Raw genomic sequence first — 17,789 nt, forward strand, 5'->3', positions numbered from 1 at the left:
GCGATTGCAGCACATTTTCCCCGCGCAATACCCGAATGCTCTTTGCAAATTATGTCAGGACACTAGAGCGACGCTGTCACACATGTTGTGGGAGTGTCGGGTTACATCAGCTACAATGGCAGTAGCTCCGGAGGCTCTTGCGTCGAAGTGGGCCGCCGCTCTGCGCAGCTCCAACCTCAAGACACAAGAGTGGGCTGTCCAGCAAGCCCGAGAGGCGGCGACGAGGCAAGGCCTCGAAGTCCCCTCATGGGGGACCTGAGCCCGGGTCATCAAATTTGCCGGATTCAGAATAAAGTTGTTTCCATCCATCTAACTCTGTAGTGATAACATGTCCTTATTCATTTTTGCGTATATAAGGGGGGAGGGGGGTAATGAACGATCTGCAATATCGACCATGACGCCGAAAAATGGGTGGCCTAAATTTGCTCTAATAACCCCCGCTTCAGTTCCTTCTCTTTCTCTACATTTAATAGGTGCTTTAAGCCCACGCGTATATGTAGCGTTATTCATTGTGCGTTAGGGCAAGCTAACTCTTGTCAATGCGCGTGCACTCACGCGTATAGGCATGCAATGAGAGATGGAACGCAGCAAGACAAGTGACACTGCGTCCTTATCGCCGCCCACGAAGCAATGGGTTATCACTCTTCCGAACGAGACTGGCCCTTAAACGCCGGAGTCGTGCTGAATGCACGCGGAACGGGTTGCGTTATGCGCATTTCTCCAGCTCGCTCATTCTGAAGCCGCTCGCATCTGACTTGCGCAAATCTCCCGCTCTGCCGTTCTCGCTCGCCAAGGCAGCCCTAATGCACACGCGTGTGCTGTCGAGCGCGCACCAGTTTCGCGTTGCTGTCCATTTGAACCGGACAAGTGCAAACCGCAGTGCGCCATTCTTCTGTCGGCCGCGCCTTCAGCTCCGCAGAACAAAAGAAGCCGCACTGGTGCCGTCTGCTCGACCAGTGATGACCGTCTTCGTCGGAAGGAACCGGGGCTCATTTAATTTAGGCCCGCGGAGTGTCTCCGCAGCGCTGCTCGCAACGAGGCATGGAAAAGGAACGAGCTGCCCCGATGTGTTTCTTTTCTCACGGCTCAGCGCCGTCCGAGGAGCTCGACGCGAAGCCGTTGGCGCAGGTTGCGGAGCACCGCTGGCTGCGGCGCGATTTGGGAAGTGTCCCCCGCGAGGGCCATTGCATGGCTCGTTGTCTTCGAGTTAGTTCTCTTCCCGTGGCTCGACTCGCCTCACTCGGTGACGCACCGCTTGTCTTGTTGTGCCTTTCGGGCTCCTCGAAGGACTTGCCGCCTAATCTGTTTCGCACGAGCTTCGAGGCTGGGCGTCATCCAATTTGTCTTTGGCCAAATGCGCGGCGCTGCTGAGCTGCGAGGAGGCTTTCGCCTTGCACTTGGAGCAGTCTGTTTGCAGCCATCGGGATAAGCGTCAGCGGGTTGTTAGCTCCGTTGGGGTATTCGTGCGCATTGAACGCACGGATAAATCTGCTTCTTGTGACAACGGGAGAATTACGGTGTCCACACGTTAGCGCCGCCTGGAAGACATGGGCGGCAATAATGCACGAAGTTTCTTTTTGGCGTCCCGTTTTTATTTAGGCTTACGAAAGCTCTATGGTAAGAGAGGTTAGTTGATTGGTCGCTGCCATTGATAACTGACCAACGAAAGTTTTTATTCAGATTGCAGTGTACTAGTCTTCCGTGTGTTGTGCACTGTAAGAGAGAGAGAGAGAGCTGAAAAGGAAAGGCAGGGAGGTTAACCAGATATCAGTCTCCGGTTTGCTACCCTACACTGGGGATGGGAGAGAGGGGTTAGAAAGAGGCCTTCTTAGGAGGATTAGAAAATGCCCTTCTTAAATGGGTCCTGAACCACCCTTCGGGCTTGGTGAAAGAGCATAGTCCGCGGATATATCATACGCTGCTGTGGCCATCTCCGCCAGCCTTTGCAGTCGTGCACGGCGCGTGGAGCTCGCAGGCGGAGCGCGGAGTCACCTTTCTCTCAAACGCTCTCACTTGAACAGAAGCCTGATCCTCACTGTTTTCTGGACGCTTTATTTCATAATATACAGATATACGCGGCTGTTACTGGTCAATAGCTGATATCAATGAGGAAGGCTGTTTGGATCAGCTCGCTTCTTCCTACTGTTACTGTGTACATTCGTTTACGCAGTTTGACAAACAGGCTGAATAAGCGAAAGTATGCTTTCGAATTTCTATAAGAATCACGTACTTTCGAAAAAGAAAGAAGCCGACTATCGTCTGCTCACGTTCGGCCGCCTGCGCAGGAACTGAACGTTGGCGACCCTGCTTGTCGGTGTGGTAGCCATCGGGTCTCGCTCATTTCTTCTAATTCTGAACGCTTCGAGCCACGCGAAACCTGTGGGGTCAGACCACACGCACGCTTGCCAGTGCACGCTCTCTCCTGGCCGCTCCTCGTCAGACGCGTCGCAGACTTATCGATAGCGCTTCAAAATGCGCAAGTTGGGTGTGGCTGCTATCCGCCGGTCAAGCCGGTGAAGGACAATGCCGGCCCGCGTAGCACGGTCAGCACGTGTGGGCCCGAGCACCCACTCGAGCCCCGCCGCCGCGGGACGCCGCGACGGGTGCGCTGGCTGGAAGCGCACTGCGGCTTATAGGCTGAGCTGGGCAACAGCGTTTCGCTTACTATGGCGCGTCGCACACTCCTAAGCAGAACTACACCCATTTGCCACGCAACGATAATCCTCATCTTGTCTTGTCCGCATTTCCTTTCTTTAGCGCGGCGAGCCCGGTACTTCCGAGTAACAAACGGCACGCGCGTTATCAGCATGACCTAGCATTACCGACAGGAAAGTAGCGGGCGCGGCGTTTTCAAGAAAGGAAACGCAAGCAAGGCAGATGACGATTATCGTTGTGTGGCAGAGGCACACCCCAAAAGGTGTAACTTTGCGTAAGAGTGTAGGCGCCAAAATCGGAAGCAGTAGTGGCGTGTGCGTTAACATCTAAGCATCAGACATGAACAGGGTGGCGTTCAGTTGGTGGAGCGTTGTGGGCACGCGCAGCTCCTCCGTAGCCTTCGCAGTGCGATGCATTAAATAAGGAGCGGAAGCACCGTGAAGGGTGTTTGCCAATGACTCCGCTTCTGCTGAACGCACCGAAGTACTTTTTTTTGCTACCAAGTATTTCTGAAATAGCCTATTTCAACTTCAAATCGACTTATCCACTTCGATAAAAAGTGGTTCAGGGACCCTTTAATGAAATGCTTGTGTTTTAGTGTGCGACGGATGCAACTTTCGCGTTGTATACTCTATACACGAAGCGCGTAGTTTGTTCAAAGACAAAATAAGTCGTGCAGCACGTGGAGTACGTTGACTGTAAAATGAATATCGTGTCATGATGACAATTGCTTGTGTATTTTTATACTTTACATTAACGCGAAGCTTCCTTTGCCTCGTCTCCCGACTTTCCATGCGCTGTCGCGATGGTCTCGCCGCGCGTACTGCTACTGCGCCACCGCTACTAGCGGACAATAAAAAAGATTTACAGACACTCGCGAATAGCGAAGCGACAAATCTAGGGCTCGAGTTTAGCACAGAGAAATCGGGAATTACGGTCTTTAATGAAGAGACGAGTGATTACGTGGTGTCAATTCAGCAGTGAGTCATACCCATAGCCAAGCAATATAAGTGCTTCTGCGTATACGTTAACGAAGGAAAGACTTACTCAAGTACCCACCAAGAGAATCTGAAAATAAAGGGGAAGCGGATTGCTGCAATATAGAGCACTGTGGGGCCACGATAAGTATGAGGCGGTGCGTGGAGTAACGGTGTTCCCAAGTGCCATTCTGTGCTTAAAACCGGATAACTTGTCGGGGTTGGAAGTTAGCCAAATATCGGTGGGCCGGTTGGCTTCGGGAAGTCCACGGTGAAACCAGAAATGAGGCAGTGCAGTGTGACATGGGTCGGGCCTCCTTTGGAGTCAAGAGAAGCACGGAGATAAAATTAGTTCTGGAGAAAGTCTCAGAAAGCCTCGATAAGCGGGTAGCTAAAGTGCACAAGTATACCTGTACTTGAAAAGCGTGGACCATGGAGATTTACAATGAGAAAAAAGAAATTTGAAGGCAAAATCTGTACGATAACACAAAAGGTATATAGTGCCTTGCTATTTGATGCTCGAGCCGGTTGCCTAAGGGCAAGAAAATACCGGAGCAAATATTGGGATGAGGCATGTGTGTGCTGCAGCAAGAATCAGGAGGCCACATCGGCACTTCCTAATGGGATGCGAAGGGATTCGCCCACTGAGAACGGTAGGTAACGTACACTTGGGTTTTAAGTGGATGGAAGCGTCAACCGGTCAGCAGTCGAAATAAGCAAGAGACGTTTAGAATATTGGTGGGAAAAGAAATACATTGTCAAGATTGATAGGACCGGATCTCTGACAGTCTGATAGCTGGCTGTACAAGATGGATGTTGAAGGAAAGAAGGAAGGCCATGTGCACAAAAATGCTGAATAAAAAACATGTATAGCATAATACAGGCAAGGTGGCTATTTATCACCGCCCCGTTTCAAAGGGGGTGCCACTAAATGATCATAACCACCCGGCCGGCGCCGCCGCGGGCCGGGAGGCGTAGTCCGTGCGTGTGGCACGTACTGTGCTTGCTTTCTATGTGCGACAAAAGTGCAGCTGCTGGGCTGTGCAGGTCGCGTGCTGGGCTGTGATAGTGCAAACATTACAATCGTCCGTGGCCTAAAGAGAGCGCTTGGAGCTGGCGTCTGAACAGCGTGCTGACCACATGTGCAGAAGTAGCACGTGAAGACGCGCCAGAAAAATGGCTCCAAGCGTCGAGGACACTTCGCTACGCAGCGAAATGTGGTGCGGTCCGTGAATGTGTGTATACAATGTATACATGCAAATATGTAATAATTTATTGAATTACCTGCAGCCCTAGTTTAGCACTTCAGCCACGATGCGATGTGCAATGTGAGGCAATGATAATGCTTCACTCTCAGAGAATATGAACAGTGACGCACAACAACGCCTCAAGCAAACACGTCTCCTTGTGTGTTCTGTGGACTACGCAGACAAAGAGCAATGGTGCACGCAAAGTAACGTTTAACGTCAATTCACCACTCTCGTGTTGGACTAAAAAGTGTAAGAAATTAAACATGCGCCGCCAACATCACCGCTAATTATCGTCCATCAGCGCGAACAGCACAGAACGCTTCGTTTACATCGATTCCCACCTCGAGTGGGATCCGCGATTCTCTTTTTTTTTTTTTTATATCATGGGTTGCAACTGAATTCGCTTAGCTGCCATACGAGTATTGTAATATCGGGCCCCCTTTAGTGAAGTGTGCATGCCAGTTAGTGCAAGAACACGCATCGCAGTTCCCTTATTGGCCGTGCGCGAAGGCATCGCGTGCTGACCGAGTGCCGCCTTTTGCCGCGCAGACACAAGAAGAAGGTGCAGAACTTCCTGCCCTGCAAGAGCCCCCACCAGGGCGTGCCGTGCGACCTGAGTGCGGCCAACGGTGCGGCCTACAGCGACATCCTGCTCAACCACCACCACCCGACCAGGCTGCCCGCACACCTCGTGCACGGAACCGACACGCACACGCTCACGCCTATCGAGGTACGTCCCAGTTGTGCTGCTGTCGCGCAGCCTCCTCATTGGCTGCAGGGTCAGGCACGGTGCGCGGGGGCACGGGTATCGCAATGCTCGCCTCTTATTAACTTATTATTAACGACATGCTGCAGCTGCGGATGCCTACTCTCTCCAGCTGGATGGATGCTGTGAGCGTCCCCGTTGGAACGGGGCGGTGGATTGCGCCGCCAAGCTCTTGCTATTACATTGCCTAATGTCTTACCTATGTTAAGAAAGAAAAGGAAAGAAAGAAAACCCATGGGCGGGGGGGGGGGGATGAATTCCCATAACCAAAGTTTCTGAACCCTATTGTGAACTTTCTTTTTGTACCTCTCCGTTTTTTGTCGTTTCCCTACTTGCACCACTTTTGCAGTCCCCTCTTACTAATCTCTATTGCAGACATGTTTATTTTCCCCCTACTCTCGCTGTACCCAAGGGCTGCAAGGAGGCCAGTGGTGCCTATAAATCGACCGCTGGGCAGATTTCACACATTCACATTCTAATAAAACATGCTCCATCGTTTCCCCAGCTTTACCGCTGCAAGCACAAGCTTCTCCTTCCAGCTTATATCTCGCTTTATAGGTGCGTGTTCTAAGGCATCCTGATCTCGCTTCGAAAAGTTATGAGCTTCCCTTTAAGTTATCATAAATTGTTTCTTACCTGATTTCGTTTTTTATTCTTTTTAAGTAGTTACTCGTGGCAGGTTTCTTTTCCGTTGCCGCCACCCATGAGATTATGTCAGCCTCTCTGACTTTCCGCTTGACGTTCGTTGGTGCTGTGTTGCTTACCATACAGGGCGCATACTTGCTGGTAAGCTTCCTAGTTCTTTTCTTCCACTGTGAATCAGTATTATTCCTGTACAAATACCTGAACACTCTCCCAGCTCATTTGATTTCTTCCATATTCCTCAGTCGTTCTTCATCATTAATTTTGCTGTGAGCTTCCCTCACTTCAAAACTTGTCCAGCCCATATAACCCCGCACAGCTTCATTTGCATACTCTTCCCGTGAGCGCCCAGTGCGAGGCGTCCCGCTGACCTTTGATTACCATCGAGTCCTGATTGTACCCCTGATTTAAAGCAAACAACCGCATTTCCAAAAGTAAGCCCTAGAACCATTACACCTTTTCACATAGCCGCGAGCACCTCGTACCTATTGTATCCTCATAGCGCTCTGTGTTTCATTATGGCCGCATTTCTCTTCCTCTTTACTGTTATTGTTTTTTTCCTGTGTTTCCAGACATCTATTGGCTTCGTTTATCCATATACCAAGGTATTTATATTCTTTTACGCGAGGTATTTCCTGGCGCTGCATTGACACTGTTCACTGTTTTCATTGAATACCGTAACACCTGATTTCTTAACGCTAAATTTCAGACTTATATTCTTGCCTTCCTACCACAGATATTAGCCAGACGTTGTATATCACTTCGCTTGCTATTTAGCAACACAGTGTCGTCCGCATAAAGCAAACCTGGAAGCTGCTGCTCTATACTACTGTACCCGCCTTTTGTATGAGATAATAAACCCGATATTACCTCCTTCTAGCGCCATTTCCATCCTCTCCTTATACATCATAAACAGCAGTGTGGATAAAGGGCACCCCTGCCTCAGTCCCTTGTTGATGTCAACTTTCTCCTCGCTCCTCATTCCTGCCCTTTCAGCGCAAACGGCATTTTCTAAGTAAATCGCTCTCAAAAGCTGTAGGCAATCGTCGCCTAAGCCTTCCTCTTCCAGAATATCCCAGAAAATATTGCCGTCTACGTTGTCATGTGCTCCTGTATAGTGTATAAAAAGGTCACCTATAACGGTCCCCTTTCTGATCTTGATATTTCAATACACTAGGGACAAATAAGTGAGGGCGACTGCGCCTTGCATGCGGCGCCCCTTGTGCCGGTTTAGAGAATACGCGCAGTCGCGCGCGTCGCCGGTGCGCAGTTCCAGGTTTGCCGTTGGCCTCATACGAGTACAGAATGTGCGAGGAAGGTTGTTCTGTAGGCGGCTTCGTGTTTTGCGCTCACGGGACCCGCCGTCAGTGGGGTCACACGTACAGACGCGTAATCTCATCATGCATGTCGAGCACCAGGTCGTCGTTATCGCTTGTGCGTCGCCGCATTGCCGGTGGCCCGCGTGTGCTGCAGGGCTACATGAGCTGTGGATCGCGCGCACTGCACCCACTCCGCCCTCGAGCGTTCGATCGTGTGCGAGCGTGGCGGTGTAATGCGATTCAGTGTACCGCGCTCCAGCTGCCCGCCTTTCCCTGGTTGCCTTTTTGCCAGTGTTGTGCCGCCAGCGTTATCCGCGTCGAGTCCTGTTGTTTAGCTTTCTCTTATCACGGTATCCCGTGGTTATGCTCTCGATCCTTTCTCTCATCCAACGCTTGGCAAAGCTTGACATAGAAAGGCGCACAACTTTCTCTTTACTCCCCACCTCTGTCTCTGTTCGTCCCCGCATGTTGAGTAGGAGGCCAGGTTTCGACACAGCAAGGCGTCCTGGCAGTAAACTCTCTCTATCTCTTCCGCGAGTAAGTGCAGTAGTGATGCCGGGAGCCTGTGCCGAAGCTCTCCGCTGTCTTTCCATATTATCCCAAAAGGCCTGTTTCAGAGCTCGGCCTTTTTACTTCAAGGGTTGTTCTTTCGTTTTTATTCCATTAGCGTCATGAACACGTTCTTCAAGATCACTAGATCAGTCAAAATCAATTCAGGGTCCTCGCAGCCTTCTAATGATTTATCATGCCCGTGAGTTTACCGTGCCGCACGAGCCAGCTAGTATTGGAGGCAGCTCGGGGCTCAGCAGCCGCAGACTATACACTATATCCGGCATGGAAGTGGCGATTGACGACGAACCGAAAATGGAGCTCGAGAGGTGCGCTAAAGGCCGCCGAGGACAGAACAGCGGGGCAATTCAAGATGGACGTGATGTAAGGATGCACGACGCAGGGACAGATAACAGTATACGCTTAACGGCATCAGTGGCCGGTAACTTTGGCGCCCATATAACGAATCTGGCTGTATGTGCGTGGTAAATCTCGACGAGCTTTGCGTCACATGCCCTTCCTTCCTGACGATGTGCTATCGTCCCGCTATTCACGAAAAACTGCGCAAGCTGTGGCGAAGACGGCTTGTCCTGCACTTTCGAAAGCAGTAACGAGTCAGACTGCACAGCAGAAAACTCGCAGAAACATCGCTAGAACAAGAGTTGGGAACCCGTTGTGGAAGGCGTGGCCACCAGATTCTGACTTGCGCTGCGGCATCTGATTTGGTCTACTAAGCAAATTGACTTGCGTTGAGCGTTTCCGCACAATGCTTTGGGTGTTGTGCACGATCGGTGGTGCCGCTCGGAAGCTATACGCTCCCTAGCGCGCGCTCGATACTCGAGGGCACGCACACGCAGCACAGACCGCCGTTGGACTTTGCGGCCAGCTCGAGCCCCCTGATCCCCGATTCGGCGCAGCAAAGCACCAAAGAGAAGCCAGCAGAATTAGCGGAGCAGCGGCAAGAGAACACTGGCGTGCCCGGTGCCGCTCGGCCCGCAGCTCCGTTACATGACGCCGCGCGCGAAGCATGTTCGTTCCCCTCTCCGCCTCCTGGTTTCCCCACGGCGCGCCCCCGGTACGTCCTTTCCCATCCCTCCCTCGTTCCATCGGCCCAAGTCTGCGCCGCCGTGCTTTTAATGGAGCGGGCGGTCATTTATCACGGCCTTCGCGCGCCGGAGCCGAGTTTCGTAGGCCGCTGTTTTGGCCTGGCTTTTCCCTCTTCATTGGACACCGAGAGTCTGTCTGTGCACATCTACGCCGGAGCTCACTCGTAAAAGGCCGTGGCTACAGGCGGCCCATTGTTCTGTGCAGTGCTTGTCCAGTTAGCTGTGCGCGGAGGAGGGGCATAGCTTACGCGAGGCACTCTCGCTCAACGTCAAGAATACTCACTCTACGGGCGCCGCGCCGTATGGTGTAAAAGCAGCTACATTCAAAGCCTAAATGTACGTACGTAGAAAGCTATCAGCGCTACATCCGCCACAAATAGTCTAGGAATAACGCTTCTTTTCCGAAAAGAAAACGGCACACTATGTTACGAATTTATGAATTCGTGGAGGTGAGAGGGTGAGTCTCACGCTTTTGTGGCACTCGACTCCGTTCTCGTCTTTGGCCTACGGTTTCCGAGAAAACTTGAATGTCTGCAGCCTCCTTGGTCGCATGTAAGTGTGGAATCTTAAAATTTTTAACTGTTTCACCAAGCGCCTTGCACGTGCGTCGGAAGTGCAATATCGCGCGTGCTCGGGCAGCTCGACAGGAGGTACGACCTTCGTATGCATTTGTACACCGACGCTTCTGTTGACAAAGCGAATGGAGCGGCTTATGTGGTCCCGGTACTCAAGGTCCCGGCACCCGACCGCGTCGTGCCCTCTAGATAGTGCGTGTGAAAGTGGTGCCATTAAACACAAGTCTTGCCGGTCGCAACCTGTTCTCTTTCCAGACAGAAAGTCGGACCTGCAATTACAGCAAGAACGGGCTTGACAAGTGCATTCAGAATGCGTTATGCGGTGCTAGAAAGTTGCGCAGCATTAGTTTTACCATCTTTTTCCAATTGGTACTATCGCACATTGGCGTAGCAGACAACGAGGCTTTTGCGCGCACAGCGTTGGGAGTTCAGAGGGAGAGAAAATAAGAGGTGAAAGGCAGAGCGGTTAACCATAACATGTGTCAGGTTAGCTTGCTTTACATTGGGAAGAAAGGAGAAGGGCAGAAGAGATGATGGGAAAAAATATATGAAGGAAATCTGTCCACACAAAGCACGACGGAGGCAACTGCAGAAGAGTGCAGTCATTCGTACAGAGTGCTCTTCAAGAGCGTGTAGTGCTCTCCAAGCGACCACCGTCTGTCGGCTGTGACTATAGGCTCCAAGGACTCGGTCTTCCCTAAAGGGAACCGCGTCGTCAAGCTTGCCGAGCGGGGTGCGTGCAGAGCACTTGTTCACTGAAACGAGGACAGTGAGCAAAGCGGCGCGTCTCCTTGCTACCACAAACTTGGGAGAGGCCTTTCTGATCAGGAAGGAGTTTGAAGTTCAGGCCAACGAAGAGGGCTCCTCAAGACGCAGTGATGAAGTTGACTAGCTTGGTCTTCTTCTGTTCGTTGCGATATGCACAGCACCATCGTTCTGTGTAAAGGACCACGCAGAACTGAAGCCGCCCTCCTTGATCGCATCCGCACTGAGTCAGCGTATATTGCCATGCTCTTGGTGACATTATTGACAGCTTGCCGGATTTCCCCGAATGTTACTAGGTGCATAAAGCGCAGTGCGACCCCGCAGACATGCGCAGATGACGTTGTTGCCGCGAAGACTCGATATTTTTGGTGACGTCTCATTTCTTAAAATTCATCCAGGATTCTGGTCCGGAGTCTCGAGCAGTGGTGAGCCGTGTGTGCTGCATTCGAGCGGTGCGAGGTGGGATTATTGGCGTGTCGGTCTGTTGTGCCTCCGTCCACTTGTTTGTATTGTGACATGCTTCAAAGTGCACTGAACTTGATAAGCGGCGCCCGGGCGTAGTAGTCGCCGGTAATTTTTTGCAACGCTAAGTCTGCCTGCAGCTAGCAACACTCCTCCTCATTCTTTGGGTGTTGGTTTACGTGCATTTGACGATTTTACAGCTGTGGCTAACGCCTCTTTCAAGCTCAACTCTTCCATTAGTGCTTTGTGTATGGTTCGCGAGACCGTCTCGTAAGAACATTACCTGCGGACCACTTTCCATTTGTGCGCTCACGGTCATGCTTGCACAACACGGCGACCAAGGTCGACGCTTATATGTGTTTACCGGGCGATGGCTAAAAGGCGTCCACCACCTCGTATTACACGGCGATACGCTATAGCCAGCCTGTTCGGTGTAACGGGGTCCCCAAATAGTTGGACGAGAATCAGCCTGAACTTGTTAACTGCGAAAGATGAACGCACGCGGCAATGATTGGCATCGGGTTATTGATCCGGTAAATGTGCCGCTTAGTTGCCGTTATTAAAATTCTCAAGTTCACGACGATTTCACGCCATGTTCGAAGCAACGGTCGAGCGTTGTATACAGTATTGCTCCCGTAGAGTCGTACGACGGTTGTTTTCTTTTTCCTATACAAGTTGGGTAGCCGGGAAAGGCGGGCGGAAATTGCGAGGTAACAGTGTTGTTGTCATGCGCCTCGATAAATGGAGTTTTAGTGCAGCGTAACATGCTTGCATTAGTGGTAGCGGGTGACGCAACGCTAACGCTATCGTTCATTGCTTAGTCATTTAGAATAGTGGAACCGAGCGGAAGGTTAACTCAAGCGCCTGTGACGCCACCTAGATGTAAAGTTCGCAAAGTACAAGTAAATCCGACACACTTCAAATTTCGCCGTAATCCTATGTTGTATCTTTATTATTCGCACTACACTGACCACGCTGGCACCGACTAGCTTACAAAAAATTTAGCTTGCGTCGGCACTTTTGCGATCTTGCTGCACGCGTTGCTTGCGACCGGCGCCGCAAGATTCGCAGGCTATGTATGTACAAACGATATAGTCGCTCGTGTTATTAGCCGGAAAATCGAGAAGGAATCTTGGAAACAGCGCGAAATTCTCACTAACCGCTGACACTTTGCCTACCGAAGCATTGTGGTGTAAATTTAAAGCAAATACATGCATCACTTGGGAGCGAACTGGGCAAAGAATGCAGTGCAGTATGGCGACTTCATAGATGCGAAATGGGCGGCAGCCACTTCGATGTGCGCCCCCATGTTCCCCTACGGTAACGCACGCAAGGCGTTAGCGCGTACGTGCGTTCGCGTTGAACGCCAGATCCCTGAACTAGCGTATACGCTCACAGGAGACCCAGCGTCTCTGCGTACTGGGCAAGCGCAGTAGTTATCACGCAGCGGTAACGCTAAATCCTTACCTTTGCTGCTGTACGGCGTACTAAATCTCTACAATGCCGCACAGCATTGCTACATATGTGCGAGTGCACAGCAATATGCCACTGCTGGGTGTATATGCACACTCTCTCCACGGCATACCTTCGGCCCCACTGCACCCGATTAGGCGCGGCAGGCGTCGGTAAAAAAAAAAGCGCGCGCCTCCGGCATCGGCTTGTTTCTTTGTAGCTGTGCACCGGGCCCACCTTGCGCAGCCGGAGTTGAAAGGAGCCGGCGCGGGGCAGTAATCTTCCTTATCTGCTTGGGCATCGGAGATCGATTCTGCCCGCTTCCTTTCCATCCTCTCTGGAAAGTCGCCTTTACGCACGAATCACTTCGTTCGCCTCCTTGATGACGCCTCTTCGACCTGCGCTGCACCACGTCACTGCTGTCGAGTGTGCTGTCGCACATTCGCGTTTCCTGGCTGTGCTTTCGGTCGCTGCACCGCGCACCTTGCCAGGTGACGCTGCGACACTTTCATTTACCGCAACATCCCTTGCCGACACCAGAGTCGCGACGAAAATGAGACGACGCCATTCCTGTACAACGAGAAGAGAGGCGCCCGCACTTCGTTGCTCGTCTGATTGCTACGTGCCGACATCTTCCGATATCAAGCTTGAATTCTGATATCGAACGTGACCATGCCCAGTCATATGAAGAACATGGGCACTCTTGCCTCGTGATATACGATTGGTGTTGTCATCGATCGCGTCCCTCCCCTTTTGACTCGACCTCTCGCTGCGCTCTGCTTGCTGGCGCTGCTATCACTGTGGAAAGCTTTAACAGAAACTACTCGTAGCAACAGGCGTATAGGTAATGTGCCAATTTGATCGTTGCCGCTGTTGTAGTACCGAATAGCCTTAGCCGCTTGCCAGGAAGGCAATCCCTAAAGGCCTCGTTGGACTAGCTGGTCTCGTGGTATACGTTTTTATTATTATTATTTAGTTATTTCGTTTGCAAACATCAAAAGAATCACAGAGAAGAGAAAGCGAGCTAGCTGGCAACTGCCACAAGGAGGGGCACGACGCCTGCCAGCTACTGAAGGGGAAATTTGTACAGCAGCACGAAAAACTCCCGCTACAGCTTTCTGTTGCTCAATACGTCTTACATAAAAGTGTTTTATTGTGATAACAATTATATAGACACTCCAGGCGCATTTCTGCCGTCGCCGTGAGGTTCCATATGAGCGAAAGCGTGTGAAGGTGAGCCGGCGAACGCGGTTCAATCTCCCGGGCGCAAGCGAGGAACGCGGCCCGGATCAACCCTTCTCTAGAGGGTGTTGGCTGGATGCGTGCCCTCTCCTTTGGCGCGCGAGGCAGTGGGGTGAGGCGAAAGAGAAGGGGCGTTCTTCTCTTGCGGCTGCTACGGTGCCTCGATGTCCTCCTCGCCCGCCGCTCTGTACAGAGCGGAGACAACTGCGGCGTCTACTACGGCGTTGGCCACGCGAATTGCCAACGCCGTTGTAGACGCTTTGGCGGACGCTGTAGGGACGCATTGCCGGCGCTCGTGTTTCTTGAAAGCGATCTGCGACGTGGCCAAGTTGCGCTCCCGCGCGGGCCTCATCTTCAAACCGATCTGAGATGTTTACCGACTGAGCGTAGTACCGGTAGCTTCGCATGCGCTGTGCTTTCGACGCATCTTTCGCGTTGAAGCGACAGATGCACGCAGGTCAATTGGCTCGCGGCTGCTGCCACGATTGCTAACTCCAGAATTTTCAGACAGATTACGCTGTCTTCCAGTGAGATGTGTTCATGTTTACCTGTGCATGCGTTACACCGTGCTGGTAGATTTAGTGAAAACACGTTGACGGGATGGTTGGTTTGAACCCACGATAGAATGTATAGGCACGACTGAACATGGACGTAGAAAGAAGCAGATACACAAAGACAGCGCTGTCTCTGTTTCTTTCTACGTTTTCGTTGAGTCACGCTTACATATTCTATCATTGTTACTTTTTCCCGAGCGTGAAAGGCCCGCGAATACATGCAAAGTGCCTCGCGCGACCAACCGCGCGGCAATTGTGGGTGTATTCACGGGCTTCCTTCACGCTCGTAAAAACGCTTTTATGTAGCACGTATTGAGCAACAGAAAGCTGTATAGGGAGTTTTTCATGTTGCCTTACAATGTTATAATTGATACTTTTAGTCTAATTATAATATTTGAGAAGTTGATTAATTAATTGAGACTAATTATCTAACTAGGCGGTGTGAAAAAATAATCTGAGTATCTACAAGTGACACCAAACAACATTACATTGGTTCTGTTCAGCTACGTGGCATTTACATATTTTTAAATCTTGGTGTATGATAGTTGAGACACCCGGTGTGTGTGTGTGTGTGCGTGTGTGTGTGTGTTAGTGCTTGCCGTTGGTATACCGATCACGAGAACCGTTCTTCTTTTTTTTTTATTTCTCCCTAAAATACCAACATATATCGGCACTTCCTTGTGTCGTTTATGCAAAAAAATATCAGCGAAACGAGAACAACAAAGTCTTCGCGCGCATTGCAATCGCTGCATCCCCGTATGTCGCACATGCGAATATATGTGCTTGTCACACGGCACTCCCTATTCGTCGCCGTCTTTCTGTTCCCGCTGCGCCTTCCTTTTCAGTTCTCGCGACCCGCGTTCTTGTTACCATCTCATTTCGCGCCGCCGAGTGCGAGGCCCAGATGAAAAGAAGAGATACGAGGCGCGCCTCGGCGACCGCGCTCCGAAGGAAAGCAAGAAAAACACTGCTGATTGCACGCACAAAAAACTAGGGATCGACGAGGCACAGCGACTGCACGCGAGTCGTCTGGAATCCGGGCGCGTGTGCGCTCTGGTGAGGGAAGCAGTGCAGTGCAACGTTGTGCAGCCCTGTCCAGGAACGGGCCATTTACTACGGCCAAGGTGCCGCACGTCGACGGCGGGCTTTTCACCGTGTATGTGTGACCATTGTCAGGGGTGGGGCTTCGGAAGGCGAGGAGAAATTCCCTCTTCACACTTGCACACTTTGCATAGTCTGTAGCAGCACTTCTCGCCATGACAACTGTCCGGGAGTCGGCTCTCACCACGAGCGCATTTCAGCAAAGAAACGTGCATAGTCACCGGGACTGTGTGAGCACCGGTCAGTATCAGAGCGCGCAGGGGATCGGCTAGGCTCGGCAGTCGCACCGAGCGCGCTTGTAAAGCATCCGTCTTATCGTCCGACGGTTTACGGCCAGCATCGAAGTCCCCGACGTTCGTCGCTAAGCTCTGCGAACTCATGCGGGTAATTAAGCGCCGTCGTGCGCGAACTCCGCGAAGTCAACCAGGCGCCGCTTCTGTCCCGCCAAGAGCTACGTCGTCTGCTCGCTGTTCCTCCGAACGCGGGACTGCTCGAGGCGCGGCGTGACGCAGCGCTTTAGCGTACTCGTTGGAGCTCGTGATTGGCTGATGCAAACACCCGCTTCCACGGCATGCTGCACCGTACTGGCGAAGCATTGAGGTGTCGAGTCTGGCGCGGATTTTTCAATTTCGACGGGCCCCGTCTTCTTTCGCATTGCAGTTACGTGTATGTGCGGACTGTGCAGTTCGTGGCCTTGCGTTCTTCGATATAGCGTCGTTGTCGTCGCCCCTCCTGCGTGGAGTCCATCGGAGCGTCCCCTCTTTATTTTATATCCGTCTATTCTGGGTGCATTCCTACGCCCCCAGCAAATCAAAACCGAAATAAATGTATATCAATGACAGCAGGCTCAGGCTATCGAACTAGCGCTCTTGGCAAAAGGAGGCTTGGGCAGGTGATAAAAACATGAAATCTCGAAACAAAGAAAACAACCCTACGCAAACATGTCGAGCAGGCGGATCAAAAGAAACGGGAAAAACACAGGAGGACAGTGAATTGGAAAAATTGAGGACCCCCTCATACACTGAAGGCTGGGCCTCTCTCCTTTTCGTTTCTTCTTTCCCGTCTTCCCTGCAGTCGTGGTGCATGCGTGCGGCGCCGCGCGAGGCCTTCCGGATGCGAGGCGCATGCGCGGATAATGCGGCGCTGCATTATTTGTGAACCACTCGGTGGGGAGTCCTCGGGCACGCGCCACGACTCGGAGGCGGCGCCCTCGAGTGCGCCAGTGTGGTGCACTTCCGCGTGTTCAGCGTTCTCCCGCGGCGTCTTTGGTCCCCCGAAATACAGTCACGCTTCGCGAACCGGCACCGTATTGATGCAGGCACGCCCTCCCTTCCCCGTCTTATTTGTTTTACCCGAATCTCTCTTTCGTGCTTGTGTAGTGGACGAACACGTTGTTTCCTTTCCGACTCTCGCATGTGCCAGTTATTTCTTCGATCGTGAGGAAGAGGGGAGCGAGGTTACCGCGTATCCGCTCGTATTATCTACTTTAACGATTGATTATTTGTTTTCAGTTCCCAAAGCGACATCACACGGGATACCTGGGAGCTGCTCTAGCTCGCAGCTATCAACTGACCGCTACCGTGAACTCCTCAACTTGCACTGAAATTTGAGTGCGGAACAGCCGCACTGTCGGCCAGGCGGAATTCCAGCTTGCGGCATCGTGTTGCACACCTAGCCATGCTGTGTCGCCATCGCGGCTGTTGAAGCGTACCGCTGACCATCGGCGCAGGGTCACTTCGCGTCCTGTCGTGAAGGTCGTACTGACGCCATGGTTTGGATGCTTTGTGCACACGAATAGTCTGTGTCAGCAGCAGTGACACGAAAAGTGTTCCAAGAGCATGGCCTTAATTAGCGGCGAAAATGGCTTTTCTGACGCGAAATTTAAAAGCAGAATCGCTTCTCAGCGTTGGCTAATGACTGCGTAATAGCGATTTTTTTTCTAATTATTTAAGCACTTTCTTTTTTAGCAGTTCTCGCATGTTATTATAGTTTTACTGTAATCACTATTTTGAGCAGGTGGATTATATATGCTTAAAACGGTATGATGTTCTTCCAGCCATACTTAATCTTTGTTGTTGCTCTTATATACCAGGTAGCAGGAATATAGTGATGCCTACTTTGGGCAGGGCGACACGGGAGGACGTTCGGTGGGGAAAAAGCGTTCGGTGGAAGCATAAATGGGGAGTACAACCTTTGATGCAGCCGGCTTTGTTTGCAGTGGGGTGGAGAAGGTTGGTGCAGATCTTTAGATCCCACGTTCGCGAACGGGAGCTCGGACGTCTCTGATTCCCTTTTATTGTCGTCATTACGTTCGCCTTTCCCGAAATAGAGTCGGTCGGGAAGCGCCGAAATTGGTTGTCGGCGCAAAGAGAAA

General features: G+C 51.6%; 1 protein-coding gene across 1 annotated transcript in view; it reads left to right on the forward strand.

The window, feature by feature from the left end:
- The window catches only part of pxb (putative Hedgehog signaling attenuator pxb), a 302,842-nt gene that overhangs the window by 256,494 nt on the left and 28,559 nt on the right, over positions 1-17,789 (forward strand). The window contains exon 4 of the mRNA XM_075674343.1: positions 5,432-5,612. Within this exon, the coding sequence (XP_075530458.1) occupies positions 5,432-5,612 (181 nt within the window). The remainder of the gene's footprint in view (positions 1-5,431; positions 5,613-17,789) is intronic.

Source organism: Dermacentor variabilis, chromosome 11 (genome assembly GCF_050947875.1).
Source record: "Dermacentor variabilis isolate Ectoservices chromosome 11, ASM5094787v1, whole genome shotgun sequence".
Taxonomy (NCBI): domain Eukaryota; kingdom Metazoa; phylum Arthropoda; class Arachnida; order Ixodida; family Ixodidae; genus Dermacentor; species Dermacentor variabilis.